Genomic DNA, 19,002 nt, shown 5'->3' on the forward strand with positions numbered 1-19,002 from the left:
TTTAATAAAAAAAAAATCAAAGACATTAGAATGACATAAAACTACAGACAAATAACATCCAGGATCATGGACATCAAGTTTACAAAATTTTAGCAGTTGAGATTCAACAATTTATAAAACGAATAGATATATCATACTAACAGTGAATTTTATCTAGAGAATCCAAATTTGGTTTACTATCAAAAAAATCAACCGATGAAATTAAAAAAATAAAGAAAACAATCGTTTCAATAAATACAGGAATATTTAACAAAATTCAACACTGACTCGTGATAAAAATGCTCATCAAATTGTAAATAAAGCTTCATAAATCTGATAAAAAGATATTTATAAACGAACAACCAAGAAACCCAAAACACTGCAACTAACATCCAGCTTAATGCTTTCGACTTTATATTAAGGAAAAAAAGCACAAGTGTATATTGTAAATGTTTTTGAGCTTTAGATTGAAATAAGGTAGGATAAAAGATTGGGAAGGAATTACAACTGCAACATATTTGCAGACAATATGATCTTATGTTTTAAATGTAGATTTTATTTTTAATTAGGTGTTGTGAGTCCAACAGATGTGGAGACAATTGCTATTAAAAACAAATCAGTTTATTACGCACAGTTCTCAAGAGGAGGGATGCGTGCCTTTGCGCTCAGGGCGACACCAGAGAGCACAGGTTGGGTAAGGGCAGAAAGAGAAGGGAACTGAGTGGGAAGCCTTTATTGTGTTTTTCTGGGAGGGAGTAGGCCAAGCAAGATTAGAATTGGCTAGTCTGAATAATTTCAGAGGGCTCAGGGAAACTGCGGTATCTCCTAGTTGTTTGCTATCAGGCCCTGGGGTGATAAGGGCAGAGGAATAGTGTCCTGGAGTCTGTCTAATAAAGGAGGCTGTTGGGTAGTGGGCTCAGGATTGTTTAGTCTGCACTTGAAAAGCTTGCTCAGAGGCAAGTCATTGGCTCTCTTTAGAATCTGCTAACACTGGCAGAGGCAGTCTCTCCCAGGTCAGTGAAGTTCTGGATGTCAAAGCATCAAATTCAGAATCTAGCAAACATGATTAGTATATATTGTTTATATAAAATCCTAAAGAACTTAAAAAAAAACCCTACTAGAATTAATACATTAATTTAATAAGATTATAGAGTAAAAGTACAAGGTACGAAAATCAATTGTGTGTGTGTGAACAAGAAGCAAGTAGAACATTAAATAAAACTGCAATTTCATTTAAAATAGCAAAATATATATATAAGAAATACTTTAATAAATGGTATACAAGATACTGAAAATTTAGTGCATTACAAAGGGAAACTAAAGAAGACCTTAACAAATGCAGAGATGTACAGTGTTTATGAATCGATACATCCCGTGTTATTAATACTGCAGTTCTCTTCAAATTGATATATAGATGCAATGTAATCTAAATCAAAATTATAATGACTTTTATTTTCAAGAAATTCACATGTTGATTCTAAAATAACTAATGACATAGGTCTAAAAAGCCCAAAACTATTTAAAAAAGGGAAAATATAAGAAAGCATACTACGTGATTTCAAGGTTTGCTATGAAACTATAGTAAATCAGATTGTGTAGTGTTAGCATACAGATAGACATATAGCTCATGTAAGCAGAATACAGTAGACCTACTCATATAGAGATAATTGATTTTCAATTAAATCCCCAAGTAATTAAATGAGAAGACATAGTCCTTTCAACAAATGATGCTAGAACAATTGAAAATCGGTAAGAATTTTTAAAAAGACAAAGAAGCTCTCTACTTTTACCAAACACCATACATAATTAGAAACTGCAAAAGTACACTTACTGAAGTATTTCAGTGGTTGCCTGGGACGAGGAGCCCTAGGAGAAGGCTGACTACAGAGGGACTCAAGGGCAGTTTTTAGGGTGATGGAAATTTTCTGTACCTTGATGATATTGGTATTATTCAAAAAATTTCATCCAAATTTTACACTTTAAATGAGTAAACATTATTGTATATGAATTATAGCTCAATAAAGATGGATAAAAATGGAAATAATCATGTCTTAGAATACTTCTAAAATTCACAAATTAAATAATGCACATAAAAGTCCTTAAATTATAAATTACAAGTTCAAGGTGCTCTTATTACTATATCAAAATATTGACTCCTTAATTAGGGAGAATGTATCATTCACATAAATTGAATGCATTCTTTGTCATGTAGTTTACATACATTATCATATATTCTTGAAATGTCCATTGATTATTATACCATTTCTTACAAACAAATTTACACAGTATAAATGATAGTGAAAAATCAAATGGGCAGTAAACTGCAGAACTCGAAGTGAAACATGTCTTTTTACTGTGAAGCTAAAAATCTTTTCTACTTTGTTGTTGTGCCTTTTGTATTAAAAGTTTATCAGTTAGCTTGAACAAAAATTTATACAAGTTTAGGCATTAAAGTTTTCATTTAGGCTTAAATTTATGCCATAATAATTGAAAGCTAATCTGATAAAGAGTGGTTTCTATATCTTCTATAAATTTTTGTGGTTTTTAATAGTTCATTCAATAATACATGAAATGATACAAAACAATTTCCTTCTTGAATTTAGAACAGAAATAGACTTGATGATCAGAAAAACATGTTTTTAATTTTAATCTGGGAATTAAATAATGCTTATGGGGAGGATTTTGCCATTTAAAGCATATATGTAGATATATCTTTAATATATTTTAAATGTTATCATTGTCATTTTACCCCATGTGTTTTCTATTTTTAACTTGGCTGACAGGAAATTTAAAACAAAGGTTAACATTCAGTTTTAACAACTCTTTAGTCCTAATTTAATGACACACAATTCATCCACATTACCTAATTATGTACACATTTAATATTTGTCTTATATGTGATTTAACATTTTATGCCAATGCCAATACTTTTGAGGCAGTAAACTACAAACAATAGTAAAGTGAAAAAGAAAGTTAAAAAAAGTTTATAAAAAAAAGGTTCGTGTGTTTTTAGCTATTAAGTTTTGCTCTTAAAAATCAGCATTCATGCTTCACCCTGTGTACACCAGAAACTGACACAACATTGTAAACTGACTATACTTCAATTTAAAAATAAATCAGCATTCATTTTTTAGGTCAGGATCCCAAATCAGGCATCTGGCAGCAACAGCTTGTCATAAGATCTATTAAAATGAAAATGCCTATTAGGAATAACAGTAATCATTGAGAGTCTCTTCTGATATTGTATAGCAAAACAATGTACTTGTCTACACACATACAACCTTCCCCACGAACACTTGTGCAAACAATTTCAACCAAGTGAATCGTTGAAATCTTATTCATTCTATGTATTTAATTCAACTACTTAACATATGTATATTATATAAGAAGCACACAAATCAAATTTCATGAAATGTAAAAAGAAGAGACATATAGGTATTAGCTATGGTCACTCTGTGACTTAGTGACATTAGTTTCTAAGTAAAATATTTAGAGAAATGCGTGGAATTCTTCCCTATTTTATAGTTTGGAAATAAAAGTATAAAATTAAATATTGTGATACTAGAATAACTTCCTGAGGAGAAATTTAATATATATTTCATCTACACATGATCATATACATGGAGATTATTGCTAATTTCATTGATACTATGGGTCATTTTCCCAAAGAATCAGCCAGTATGTATTCATTGGTATGGCATTGGTAAACTCATAGAGTAGATACTCTGATTAAAAGAGAATATATGTACACACAAAGCTGATTTGGATTATGTATTTATTATCAAGTAGTAGAGTAGAACTAATTCTTGACTATCTTCTATTCTATGCATTGTCTTTCTTTTTGTTTGTTTGTTTTGAATTTTTGTTTGTTTTTTATTGAAGTATAGTCAGTTACAATGTGTCAGTTTCTGGTCTAGAGCATAATGTCCCAGTCATGTGTGTGTGTGTGTATATATGTATTTGTTTTCATATTATTTTTCATTAAAAGTTATTACAAGATATTGAATATAGTTCCCTGTGCTATACAGAAGAAATTTGTTTTTTTAGCTGTTTTTATATATAGTGGTTAATATTTGCAAATCCTAAACTCTTTAAATGTTCTCATATCATACTCATGGGCCTAGCTAGAATTTCAAACATTATTTTTCAAATTTCAAAGCAAACATTTTGAGAACAAATAAAATATTTTTCTCTAAAATTGCACTGAGACGAATTTGATATTTTACTGGTTATACAGAATTGCAATTATGCACCATAGAATCATCATTAACACTTGTCATTTCAGTGATGAAAACCAAAGTGAGGAAAAATAGTGTTCCCAGTAAAAAACAGCCAAACAAATCAGTTTTCACCTCCGCTCTGATGGAAATGTATTTATTGGTACTGACATCATTTGAGTGTTCTCAGGTCAAGCTCATGGATTTCTGGGGTGACCAATAGCATGAAGTTGTGCAGTGCACTCTGCATGTGGGTAATTATGACGTCATGAACCTCTCTGGAGAGATTACGGGTTGATGATGTATTTGGTCTTCTCTTGTGTGGCTTGTCATGGTATGTTCCCAGTCTGCTCAGGGAAATCTGTTATCACTGTAGAAGCTAATAATTCATGCCATCACCTATACCCTTTTGTTTAGAAAATATTGTTTGATGTGAAATTCGCTAGACAGTTTTCAGGTTGGCCATCTGATTGGTGATTGTTTACTTTTTCAGTTACCATATCAGACACAGCTTTGAACATGGAGTGCTGTTGACATGGTCTGAATGTGTTCCTGTAAAACTGATGTTGAATCCTAACCCCTAAAGGTGGTGTTATTAGGAGGTGGGGCCTTTGGGACGTTCTTAACTCATGAGGGTATTACCCTCATGGATGGAATTAGTGCCTTTGTAAAAGGGACTCCAGAGTCACTCCTCCCCCTTCTGCTGTGTGAGGACACAGCTAGAAGTCTATGACCTAGAAGAGGGCGCCCACCCAACCATGCTCGCACTCTGGTATTGGACTTCGAGCCCCCAGAACTGTGGGAGAGAAATTTCTGTTTTTTATAAGCACCCAATCTGTGACATTTTGTTAGAGCAACTCAAATGAACAACAACAGTTGTTACCTTGACCAGTTTGAACTGATGGAAAGATGAACCTAGAATCTTCAAGTGCGACCATAAAGATGCAAGTGTTGAAAAGTTACCATTCTGTCTCCGGGCTCTGGGCCTGAGGGTCAACAGGAGAATAAAAACGTTTTACCTTCTCTCTAAAACTCCTGAACACATTTGCCTCTTTTCAGAATCCGAGGGTGTGAGGCTGAGATAGGCCAGGCCTCTTGGATGAATATCCTAATCCTACCCCTGAGCCGGACTCATTACAAGGGGGTCTGTTGTTGAGAGTTCAAGTGAGGCTGGGAAAGAGAGTTGTTGCCAAGCCCTGCTCTCTAGGAAGCCCAACTAAGACCATGGGAAAACAAAACCATTTCCAAGGATCACAGGCTTTGAATTAAGGGAACCCAAAGAAAAACAGAGAGTGGTGTGAAAGTTATGAACTGAGATGGCTCCACTGGCTTCATCTGGGTAGCGTGAGCTGGTCCGACTGGCACATTCCACACACGCCGGCCAAACACCTTCTTCCCCATTAAGAAGTGCGGCCATCCAGGGTTCTAACACAGTTGGCTTTTTCAGCTATGTGTTAACCACTCTTTAACCAGCAAAGTAGGAAGGCAGAGGAAAACTTTGAAGGTGAGAAATTCTCCAATGATGTTAACTTTTAAAACACGATTAATGACACTCATTTGAAGTCAAACTGTTTTTTACTTATTGATGTTTCTGTGGTCCTGACCCTACAGATTTCAGTCGCTCTGTAAACACATTCCTCTAGATTTGGCCTCAGAATCCCTGGGGGCTAGAAACTGCTAGATGGAATTTCTAATTAAAAAAAAAAAAAAGAAAGAGTTCCCAGCAATTTAACCCCAAGTTCCCTCATCAAACATTTACCCTCACACTCCCTCTTATAAGTGTCCCTGTTGTCTCTTATTCATATTGACAACTCCTACTTGATAGCACCCATGAAAGAACTGACAGCTTTCCTCCAAAAGCAACACCGTTCATACTGAAGCTGCTTCAACACCTTGAAATTTACCTTTCAGACTGAAAGGTTTCATACATGGTGATTAATACAATTCACAAAGGATCTATTTATAAGAGGATTCCTTGTGCACTTGGGTGATAGTTGCTAAAGTAATTTTCTTTTTCTTTGGGTCAAGGTTGAAGAGAATTTTGACTTCATAGAATCTCACGTATTTATACAGGTGTGGGGTCCACGTATATTTTACACACACACATTTCTTGGCCTCTCTGTGGGTTCTTTTTGTCTCTTCTTCTCTGTCTTTGTATCCCTCTCTTAAATCCTCACTCTCTCTTTATTAAGAAAGTAAGTTATTTTAATGTTGGTGAAAGTTCTGAGCAGCACACATTGGAAACTACTTTACAATTACAATTCTCAGTAAATTTTCTTTTCCTTTTTTTTTGTTTTGTTTTGTTTTGTTTTCCCCAAAGAGTTTATTTGGGCAGAAGGGGAACAGGAAGGCCCTGCATCTAAAAGAAGGTGTTGGGCCTCTTGGTGGTGAAGTGTGGCTTGTGCTGGCGACGCAGGACCCGGTGGGGCAGCGGGAACTGGATCTTGGAGTCGTGGAACTGCTTGACCGCTGGTCGGCGGCACTTGCTGGCCGCGATCTCCTCCAGCTTCATGATCTGGGCGGTGTGGGCCCGGGCGCGGCGCCAGGCGCCCAGGTCTTGGTAGCACTGAGTGACGGCGCCTACTGTGGTCAGGTCCCGGTACTGCCGGTTCACGTTGTGGGTGCCGCTGCGGGAGTCAGAGCGCAGCCAGATGCCCAAGTTCTTCACCCGCAGGGGAGATTCCTCGAACACCTGTCCACAGTAGACCATCTCCCCGGACTACTTCACTTTTTTCAGCTGAGACACAGCACCAGAATCGGGATTTGGCAACAACGTGATTAGGTGCAAAGATGCGCATGCGATAGAGAGGCGGTGAGCGGCATTTGGGGGTGGGCGGGCAGCGCCCCGCCACCTTGTACTCTCAAAGCGTGCCCGAAGCCTTCAGAGCTCTCTATCCGCACTCGCCGCCACCCACGAAAAGGCTCAGTAAATTTCCTGATTCCAGATTCCTCTTGCCAAGGTGACTGGTGTTAAAATGGCTTTATTACATCTACTGACAAGTTGATCCATCAAGGCTTTTTCGGGCTGATGTAGAATGTCTCACAGGTAACTAATAAGAGAAAGTAAAAATGATATCTTTCAATGTCATCTTTATAATTTGGTTTTGATGCTTACACAGAGCCAGAGGAATTTTATACCCAAATCACAACTCTCTGCATGATGGAATTCTCTTATTTTTTTTTTCTGTCTCTGATTTCCAGTAATAAATATACCCAGTATATACTTAAGAGAATAGAATACTTGGAGAACTGCTCAATAAATGAAATATTACCGTTTACGTATATTTTGAATTCACTCTAGGAAACTACGTCACTGATCGTTTTGCTGGAAACAATCAGATGTATTTTTATTTCCATTTTTGTTAACTTAGAAAATAAAACTTCACGTAGACAAAACTCAAAAAAGAGCAGCTCCCTTTGTTCCCTACCAAGATATCTCCTCCATACCCAAGGTGGAGGGAAGTATCCTTTATGTAACCTGCTTGTGAGCTGATGCACTAGAATAGGGAGTTAAGAAGCCATGAGGTGCCGTAGTATGTGCGGGCTTTAAAATTAAGTTAAAAGCATTCTAATTATTCCTGAGGGGTAGTGAAACTTTAAGAAGAGATATTATAGCCATAAAACTAAGGAAGGCCTAATTTTATACTAATAGTTCACTCTTCAGATGGGTCTGATTTTCCCTTGGTTTATCTCTACTGCTGTTAAAATAATTCCTGTTGCCACTTGTTCTTTCTGCTGTAGGCCTTTTAGGCATTGAACACATAAAGAAGTCTGCGCCGGTTAGGAGCTGCCGTGCACAGGCTATTTTATTAATAGAGAATCCCAGTTGCAATGTGTGTCTTTTATTCTGTTTAAGTATTATTGCAAATGACAATAATGAGGATTGACCTTTTGTAAATTTCAGGTACGTACTAAGCATTAATTTTCCTCAATAAGTCATAAGTTTGTTTTCTTGACTTAGAAGGAGATTCTAAAGCTTTGTCATTACAATTGTAGGGGAACAAAATTTGCCACCCCAAAATGTCTCTTGGGCATGGGGACTGATTTGAGCTGAAAACAATCCAGGCTCAAAAGACTTAAGAAGAAACCTTGACCTTCCCGCTAACTGCCTGAGGGATGTACGTAAGAAATGTGATCCAGAAAGGGAGTCATCACCACAGACAGTGAGGGTATGAACTAGGTGGGGGGGCCCGAGCGAAGTCTAAGATTCCTCTCTGCGTCTCTCGTCTCTCTGCGTGGCCCAGCAAACGTGTGTTTACCAAACATTTGCTTTTCCATCTCCAAGTCAATTGCCTTCTTCCCCTTCGAGGTCCCAAACCATTACCCGCTCCTTTGTCTTTAGCTGGAAATGATATTTAAGGAGAGGGTTTCAGGCATTTTGGTGAGTTACTCAGTTTTCCTGCATCTCTCCCATGTGTACATAATAGTAAACTTTTGTTTGATTTCCTCCTGTTAATCTGTCTCATGTCAATTTAATCTTTGGATCAACCAGAAAACCTAGAAGGGTAGAAGAAAATTTTTTCCTCCCCAACACAATTTAAGAAGTGACTTATGCCTAAATAGTCTCTCAGTCATAGGTAAAGGATTCTCAAATAGAAGATTGTAATTATGTTTTTTTCAGTATCTTTGGATAGAGGCCTAGATCTTTGGGATTATTGATTACCAATGATAAAAGGACCTTGATAAGATTTTTTTTTTTTTAATGCAGCTGAGTGGGCCCTGATTTCTTAAATACACAAAGCAAGTAGAAATGTTTAAACTTCCTCAGTGGATATAGCCTAATAAAATCACCAAAGCTTTAAGAGATAACTAATTTATGAATTAACCAGCCATATATATTCTAGGAAAAGAATTTTCTTGATCTTTTGTGTTTGGTATTTTGTATATTTCTGGATCAATTTGAACAGATTTGGCTTTATGTTTCTCTCACCCTAATCTTCCTTCCCAGAATAATCCAAACAGGAAAAAAAAAATTTCCTTGATACCTTATATGACTCTGGCTTTTTTAAGTGGAAATTTATCTGTAGCAGCTGAGGGATAAAAAATGGTGGACCACTGGTGAATTTTAATTATTCTTTGTATATTTTGAAATGCAACTAATAAATATAATAAATAGCTTAAAGAAAGAAAGAGGGTAAACCCCTTAGTTTTTTTTTTAATTGATGTGTAGCAATGTATCTCAGTATAATCTATTTCTATATATTGTTTCCATTATTATATGTTATTTCCATATTGTTTCCATATTCCATTATTATGATATTTTGTGTCCATTCTATTATTAAGCAATATGAGGAATTTTCACTTGATTATTTTATATATGTATGTATTATTCAGTTTTGATAATCTTTAGTATCTGGGGATTCTTACAAATGTAGAACAGAAATAGCAGATTTCAAAATGCCATAATTTTGAAAGATTGTCATCGTATTTGATGCCAAACATCATGACATAAATTGGGAAACTGTGTATTTGCAGGCTTACCTGGACCCAGGGTAGGCAAGGAGTTTGAGAACCAATAACCTATTTGTTCCAAAACTATTTTTATTCAAGGGAAATCCACCCAACCTGATAGAATTAGTATGCTCTATACCTAGAGAATCCCCAGATCCAAGAAAGAGTTCTGGATCCACGAAGTTGAAGACCCACTAACCTAATGTGCATCCCAAACAGTTCCAAATATTAAACAGAAAGGTGTAGACTGGCTTTGAATCTATAGACATATGTTTGGATTCCGGTCCATCGGCTTAATCTTGCTAAGCCATGTTTTTCTTCATGCATAAAATGATGATAATTAACACCCCATAAAATTGAAGTAAAACATAAATGAAGTAATGATTTGAAAATATTTTGCAAAGTGCCAGACAACTGGTAATGCTCATATAAAAAGGGAATCCTTTTCATTTCCTTCTCCTTCCTGAACATGCGTAGAGAACCTACTATGTACAGAACTCTCTATAAAAATATAAAAATTTTATAAATTATTTTTGAACTAAAGGGTGAAATATAAGAATATGAAAAATACAAATTGTGTTTTGTATTCAGAGGAGTTCTCTATAGTACAGAGTATGAATATATCGAAATAATAAAACATAGGTTGGTGCTAGTATCCCATGGAAAGTGTTAAATGCTAGATTAAGGAGTTTAGATCAAATTTTTTTAGGTGATAGAAGCACTAAATGCTTCTGAGCAAAGGAAGGGAGCAGTCAAAACTCATTCCAACTGACTGCATTGCATACTACTAGCAGACAAGCTACAATATTGTATCTATATTATATGTGTATACTCTACTGTAGCAGACTGGATGGGAGGCCTGAACTAAAGAAATGGGGGAAAATAAAAGTCAGGGTGCAAGTATGGGAAGAATTTCAATGACATCATCAGTAGAGTTTATAGAGTGATTGCATGGAAGGTGATGGAGTTTAAAATTATTCTGAAATTACCGAATATGTGGAAGTGGGAAACAGGCTGTCTTTGCAAGGTTGATGATGAATTCTGATTCTGACATAATGACTGGTTGGGGTTCAAGGATAATATTGAAATGGAAGTACTTAGTGGCCAATAGGAAAAGCAACAGTAAAGCTGGCAAATAAGATGGAAAATAGAGACATAAGACTGACAAAGTATGCAGTAAATTGTATTCTGTAATTGCCAGAGAGGATCCCCACTGAGAACAGGGTTGGCCTCAAAACTTGCTTTACCGATGATGAAATGTGAGAAGGAGTAACGTGCCATTTCTGGGAGGTCCTCTGAGAGCCATGGTCGGCTTGGTCACAGTCTCTTGCTCCTCCACACTAGCTGGCGATACTCCCTCTGACTCCTCCAGCGCAGACATTTACACTGAAGAGCGCCCCCTACCTTCTCCTCCCCCCACCTTTATCCCCCCAACCACCACAAGGACTACTGCTGCAGACTCTCTCTTATAGGGCAGGTTTTGTGAGGGAAATAAACTTTCGTTGTTACAGACCATGATCATTTTGGGTGGTTTATTTCCATAGTACAACTTGGTATATTTTGACTGATACAAAAAAAAGTGACCAAAGAACTTGGGGTTGATCCTTCTTCTTTTTGAAGTTAGGCAGGGTATGTATTTTTTAAAAAATATGATTGTAGAATGTTAGCACTATGTGAGATCTTAGAAACAATTTAATATAATCCCCTTGATTAATAGATAAGGAAATTAAGAAACAGGAATGAAGAGTTTTGCCTGGAGAAACATTTTCAACAATGCCAGAGGGTTTCTAAAAATGAGAGCGCTTCAGGTGCAAATTTAATTACTTTTCCATTAAATTGCACTCATTTTGTCTGCTATAGGTCAGCATCGATTGCAAATTGCATAAAATCCAGAGTGATGATACAATGAATAACGCAGATACCATCTTTACCTGCCAGTTAATTATTTTCCAAAAATATCCATTGACCACCTACACTGTCCCAGGCATTTTGTGTATATTACCTCCACTGAGTTATCTAAGAGCCCTTCAAGCTAAGTCTGATACTCTCATGCTGAGGAAACTGAAGGCAGAGATTTCAAGTAGGATTGATAAGGGTCAGAAAGAAGATGAGATTGAAATATGGATGATCTGTTGAGATTCAGGCTCCATGGATATTTAACTAAAGCAGACACACTAAACAAACAGAAGGTGCTCCTATTTCTTTATCCATACAAAGCATTTGATCTATGTTGGGCAGTAAGTGGGAGACCTGGAAAGAACATAATAGTAAGAAAATGAAAAATTAAAATATAAAGGTAGAACCTGTCATTTAAAGGTCATTGGTGGAAAAACTAGACAGTCGTCAGCTATCTATCAGCTACTATGTTTCTGATGCTCTTCCCCAACTGCTCTGAAACGTAGATACTTACTCCCATTTCAGACATCTGAAAATGGAAGCTTTCAACTCAATTCCGTATTTTACTCCACTGTGGAATCTTGGGCTGTTTGCCATTTGAACACAATTCAACAGTTGGTTGAACTTCAAAAGGCGAGTGTGGGGAAAGGCTGTCTGGATTTCAAGTGGAAGGTATGCTGAGAAACAGCGTAAGACAGGAAAGATAAGCAGCATACTTGTGATGAAAAGCTTCCAACGCCAGGCTGTAGGGTTTATCCTTAATTCATCAGGCACGACCAAGGCATGGAGGGCTTTAGAACTCTATCAAGTCTAGGCATAAGGAAGATTGATCTGGCGGGGGCAGACATTGGATCTGGCGTTGGTAGATTTATTGGATCCAGGAGGAACTGGACATGGGGAGATGAATCAGAGGGTTATTTCAGTATTTTAAGAAGTAGTAGTAGTAGTAATGATAATAATAATAATAATAGTAGTAGTAGTAGTAATAATAATAATAATAATAATAATAATAATAATAATAATAATAATAATACTCATATTAAAGTGCTGGAGTGAAGCTAGAAAAAAGTGAACAAGCACTTTCCATAACAGGCATTAATGCACCTGAGACAAAATTTGAACCACAGTGTAGCTAAATCTATGCTATCACTATGTGCATTTTAATGTTGTTCTACATCCAATGGCTGAATATAATCAGTCTGAAAATAGTAAGGGAAGTATTCATTTGTTTCCTGTAATCACATAACTGCGATATGTAAAGGTATGCCAAACACATGGGTAGTTAAATTATCTTTTGCCAGAACCTGCCGAACACGTTGAAAAAGTTGCAAAACACATTTGGAAGCACCATGTGGGTGCTGTTGGAAGTCCGTGTACATTTATAATCAAGCCAATAGTTGCTATGACACGTAAGCCACACCAGTGTGTGTTTAAAAGGTTGATCACCCTACCACCGATTCCCTTTCACACCACACAGTTTTAATAAAGAACAAATTTTGCCTAGAGGACCCTTCTCAGTTCATGACAACTAGCATCCATCAGCGTCCTGCTCCTTGTGCACCGATGCTGATGACTGCACTGTTTGTGATCTGGGAAATTTGGGGGAGAAAAGGGGTCAAATATTTATTAGTTTCTGAAGGTGTCCGTAAACAAATTTTCTACAGTTATACTCAAAACCTTTTTTTTTCTCTCCTAACATGTTTCTGCTTCTTCAGTAGAGATTAAATAAATCATTATCTTTCCCTTATTTCCCTTTATTCAACATGTGCTTCTTTATTCAACATTTGCTTCTTCGGTCGGCTTCAGAGCCACGCTCTGCTAGAACTCTCTGTAGAACTCTCTGTGCCACATCTGAACTGGCTGCTCCACAGACACACACCTTGGATCCCCATCCCCCCTCCCTCCCCACCCCCCTGTACTGCAGTTTTATTCCCCTTTTAATCATGGAGTTGAAAGTGAAGAGACAACAGTTGGGGTTTTATTATGCCAGTTCCAAGATGTTTTCATAAGAGACCACGTGGAAAACAGGGGGGTGCAGAAATGAGGCATGTGGAGAGGGGAGCACAAATATTTCTGGACTTCAAAGCGAAGGGAAAAGGATAAATAAGTCATTCTGTAGCCAGCAACTGCATATATTTATTACCTTTTAAAAAATGGCCAGAGGTACTGAAATATAAATGGAAGGAACTATTTGGAAGTCTGACACTTTTCCTCCCCCTCTGAATGATGCGAAAATGCACTTACTCTGAGAACAGTGTATGCTTTTCTTTTAATCTTTTTTATTTCAGTTAAACAAGAAAAACATGTTTGCTTTAACAAATTCAAACAATGTATAAGTGTGTATAGTAAAAAGCGTAAGCCCTTCTCGGCCTTCTTTGCCCTTCATTGTTCTCTGTTTCTTATTCTTGGAGAATTTTTTTCTGTGCATAGAAATATGAGCCTTACATGTTCAACAACAATTTTGTTTTGGTCTTTTAAGCAAATTGGGATCAGAGTCTTCATTTCCTTCCGTATAGCTTGCTATTTTATTTAACAATATGCAGTGGGTGTTTTTCTAAGTCAGAATCAAATTCAGTTGTTTTAATGGCAGCACAGTTTTCCATTTGTGTGTAATTCCTCTCTTTCTCTTAATTATTATTCTTCTTTTTCTAACACTAGTGATGTTTCCGTGAGCTTACTTATGCATATATTTGTATATATGTGTTCAAGTATTTTGGTGAAAAGATTCCTATATGTTATTTGACACTTTGAACATATTTTTTCCTCCTCATATAATGAATGATAATGATTTACACACATACATATACACTGACACATCTCTTGCCTGTGTCTACATGATCTCTAGAGACCAAAGAGGATATTTAGATAAATATTTGGAAATTTCATAACCACCAGAGTGCTAAATGTCATTAAGGATCATTCTCACTAAGGAAATTTTCTGTAGGTTGTCCTACCTCCATCCCCTTAGCTCTGAATATTCACTAAAATATCCAAATATTCTGCCCACATTTTGTAGCCGCACCCATAATCTTGTTTGCTTTGTGGTCCCTTACCTTCCTCTACATGGCATTCATCCACATGCTAGTGATGCTATTTTTTCTCTTTTCTTCCAGCGATTTTTAGTATCAGCCTCGGTCTGCAGTAAAGCACAAAGCTGTAGTGGAAATGACAGTTCCCCTAGAAGCCATCTAAGTACCTTCCTACGCTCCGGGTTTGTTTATTCTTTTTAGAAGCTCAGAGAACACAAAACATGGGCTACATCTGACAAGATGCTGGGTTGAAATCATTTTTTAGCAGATATCAAGCTGTGCAGATTTGCAGCCAGGAGACTGATCTGGAACAATGGAAAGGAGAATGGGACAGTACTGCAGCATTTAATACTTCTTTGTAATGTCATTGATTTTTTTTTTTTTTTAAGGAAACACTTTGTATATAGCAGAGGTTATTGTCATCTTTGGTTTAAAAAAAAGCCACAGGGTTGAAGTGTCATTAGCTTTATGGAAAGATAATCAGTTACTTTAGTAGTTAAGGGTAGAAAGTTTATTTGTGCCTGTCGTTATGGAATGACTTAGACATGAGTATAAAAATTAGAAAAATAAAGGAAAATGCATCTTTACTGAGTTACTGTAAAAGACATTCTGGAGCCAGTGTAGCTGCATAGAAAGGAATTATGTTTCCAGAACTGTTGTGAGAATTAGGGAAGCCAAAGTCCATAAAACCACCTTTAGGAAAGAAACATTTATTTCTAAAAATAAGAATACTTGTGATTTATATTATATGTTTATTTGGGGGACTTATTTAAATAGACAAGAGTCCCCAGTTTCTGTACATGTAGTAGTCCAGAAAATGTAATTGGTAGTACATAGGTTATGAGCACAGGCCAAGGCTGTTTGCTTCTCAGCAAATAGAAGGATGAATACATTTATGCTGAATAGCAGTCACAGGAAAGAACTAACAATTGAATCAAACACGTTGTCTTAATATACAAGAGACATACTATTACAAATTAAAGACTGCATTCATTTCAGTTGATTGGCACCAACTGAAAAAAATCAATTTGAGGGGCTCATTTGGTGCTTCGTGCTCTTCTGCATCATCTATATTATTTGATTTATCCCCTGTAGCGCTTGTCCAGAGAGGGCAGGCAGAGGTAGGAAGGCATTATTTATACTGCCTACCTAAATGAGTTTGAGGCTATAATCATTTTAAACTATTTAAGTTTTATTAGTCTGGGAATTCTAAAATTCAGGAGTGAAATAAGACATTGTGTATAGTTTAATATTTAACAGTAACAAAGAGGGACAGAAAAAAAAAGGAAAGGTTTTTTTTCTTCTCCTCACATTTGCATAATCTCTGTATATCCCTAATGAACTGGGGTAAGGTCCATTGTGCTCCTCTCTGACTCAAAGGTATTATAAACTAGATGACTAGGAGAGTTGCCTTTAATATTGAAATTACACCAGTTTAAATACAATACCGCCTTTAACTTTTTCAGCAACGTGAATTTCTCCATGAAAGGGTCAATTAACCTAAAATACTTGAGCATCTGGAAGAATGCTCTTCTATTTAGAATTTGCCTACCAGACAAGTCATTAAGTATTTCAAGAAAACACGAGCTATATATATTCAAGATAGGAAGTCCAAAGCAAACTGATTCAAAAAAGCCATTTGGCTAAAGTGAAATTTTATCCAATTAAATTCACACTGTAAATATATTGGCAAATTATTTAGACTCCTCAATAGCTTTGGGACTGTTGCCAACATAACTAAGATGGAAGGAAATCCTGCTTTTTAAAAGCGACAACTTCTTCCACTACAGAATTTAGACATCAAGTTTCTGGAATGCCTTATTGTGCTTTTGATCCAGGGCTAATGGAGCTTAAGTGATTCCCTCTTTAAATTTGGGGTTACTTTGTAACTCAAAGGCACTTATTTCTCTTAAGTCAACTAGTTTAGGTATAGTCTTTAGTAAAACCCAAACATCAGTTTAGTTTCAGATTTTTTTCCAGGGCCACTACTCACCCGTTTGGCACTGTTGTATGAATCGGTGCTCTCTGGAGTGGACACAGCCTGGGCCAGCACCCCTCACCTCCACTTTCCCCCTGCATCTGGGCACCATTTGGAAGCCACAATCTGTTCAACTCAGCGTGATAACCCTGCATCTTCAAATAATCTCTAATTGAATAGTTGTCACATTATTTCCTCTACATTCTTTGAAACTTTTCTCCTGCTCTCAAGACTTAAACTATATCCAGCCCACCCTGATTCTTCGCCAAGAATTTTGCTTTATATTTTAATGAAATAAACTATTTAAATGTATCTGATTTATATTTCTTCGGCCTCTATTTACTCCAAATGAATCTCCATCCTCTTCTTGTCTCTGAGAAAGAAGTTTCCCTCTTCCCATCTGGGATTAGCTTGTTCATCAATTTCCCCACCAGCACAGGGGAGTGTCCACCCCCGTCTTCCCCTCTCAGTTTTGCATGTTCAAGTTTGCCGTCTGTATTGAATCCTTAATTTCAGTTTGCATGTGCTCTCAAACCTCCGTTATCAAATCCACATGTCTTTACTCCTACAGGTCCTTCCACCAAGAAAGACCTTCACCATTTATGTATATTCCTGAATCTTTTGAAGACCAGTGATAATGCTACATCCTTCAAAGAACTTTCCCCTAAAGAAGTACTCCTTCTTTTCAAGGCCCCACTGAATTCCATCTAAGTATTCCTTGTGGCAGTCACTATTACGTGGCCTTGAAAAATTATTGTATGTGTGTATGTTTCGTCTTGCAAAAGAAAATTGAGCATCTTGCTGACTAAACTCCTGTGTGCTTCAACTTTGATAACCTAACACAAAAAGCAGAATGCCACACATACATTTGGCACTTAATATATTTTATAAGGATTTTGTGGAAGGAATTTTCTATTTAATTGTATAATGCTTTTTCTCTCTTTTTAGTATTTTAATTTCTTTAATGATTTTATTAGACTCTTTTTTAGAGCAGTTTTAGTTTCACAGCAAAACTGAGCACAATGTATAAAGATATCCTATATAACCCCTGCTCCAACACAGGCATAACCTCCCCCATTATCAACATCCCCCCAACAGTGTGGTACATTTGTTACAATTTATGAACCCACACTGACACATCATAATCATCCAAAGTTCACAGTTTAACTTAGGGTCCACTCTTGGTGTTATACATCTGTGAGTTTGGACAAATGTATGTATAACATGTATTCGTTATTGTAGTATTCAGAATACTTTCAGTGCCTTAAAGTTAATCTGTTCTCTCTGCCAATTCACCCCTCCCTCTCTTCTCAGCCCTGGCTACCTCTGATCTTTTTACTGTCTCCGTAGTTTTGCCTCTTCTGCAGTGTCATACAGTAATGAGCCTTTTCAGAATGGCTCCTTTAATGTAGAAATATTCATTTAAAGTTCTTCCCTGTCTTTTCATGGCTTGATAGCTTACTTCGTTTTGGCATTGAATAATATTCCATTGACTGCATGTACCATAGTTTATTTCTCCACTCACTTACTGAAGGATATCTTAGTTGCTTCCAGGTTTTGGCAATTATGAATAAAGGTGCTATAAACTTCCAGGTACAGGTTTTTGTGTGGACGTGTTTTCTGCTCGTTTGTGCAAATATCAAGGAGCATGATTGGTGAATCATATGGTGAGAGCATGTTTAGTTTTTAAGAACTGCCAGACTGTCTTTCAAAGTGGCTGTAGCATGGGGCATTCTCACCGGCAACATTTGAGAGTTCCTATCGCTCCACATCCTCACCAGCATTTGGTATTGATTGTCATTGCTTTGGATTTCAGACATTCTGTTACGTGTGTAGTGATATTACATTGCTTTAATTTGCAGTTCCCTCGTGAGATATAATTTTGAACATGTTTTTATATGCTTCTGTGTCATCTTCTTTGGTAAGTGGTCTGCTCAGGACTCTGGCTCATTTTTTAATCAGGTTGTTAGTTTTCTCACTGTTGAGCTTTAAGTGTTCTTTGTATGTTTTGGATAATGAGATATATGTTTTTTTTTAATGAGGTATCTCCTTTTTTTGAGGTATATCTTTTGCAAATATTTCCTCCCACTTTGTCACTTGTCTTCTCATTCTTCTTGAGATTAGCTTTCACAGAGCAGCAGTCTTTAATTCTAATGAAGTACAGCTTACTGATTATTTCTTTTAGGGATCATGCCTTTGGTGTTGTATCTAAAAAGTCATCACCACACTCAAGGCCACTGAGAAATTCCTCTATGTTATCTTTTAGGAGTTTTATAGTTTTGCACTTTTGCATTTAGGTCTATGATTGATTTAAATTATTTTTTCAGCATATTTCTTGAAAAAATTTTAGAGGTTGATCTAGGCTTTATCATATATATCTTAGCTTTGCCTTCCTTTTTATAAGATAATTTTGCTAGATACAGGATTCTTGGTAGATTTTTTTCTTCATTAT

General features: G+C 36.5%; 1 protein-coding gene and 1 long non-coding RNA gene across 2 annotated transcripts in view; one reads left to right on the forward strand and one right to left on the reverse strand.

The window, feature by feature from the left end:
* The window catches only part of LOC135321413 (uncharacterized), a 159,973-nt gene that overhangs the window by 118,844 nt on the left and 22,127 nt on the right, over positions 1-19,002 (forward strand). The window lies entirely within an intron of this gene.
* Positions 6,509-6,916, reverse strand: LOC105093195 (large ribosomal subunit protein eL20-like). The gene has a single exon (XM_064486409.1). The coding sequence runs from the start codon at positions 6,904-6,906 to the stop codon at positions 6,556-6,558; it is 351 nt and encodes a 116-aa protein (XP_064342479.1). The 5' UTR covers positions 6,907-6,916; the 3' UTR covers positions 6,509-6,555.

This window comes from Camelus dromedarius, chromosome 5 (genome assembly GCF_036321535.1).
Source record: "Camelus dromedarius isolate mCamDro1 chromosome 5, mCamDro1.pat, whole genome shotgun sequence".
In the NCBI taxonomy this organism is placed as follows: Eukaryota; Metazoa; Chordata; class Mammalia; order Artiodactyla; family Camelidae; genus Camelus; species Camelus dromedarius.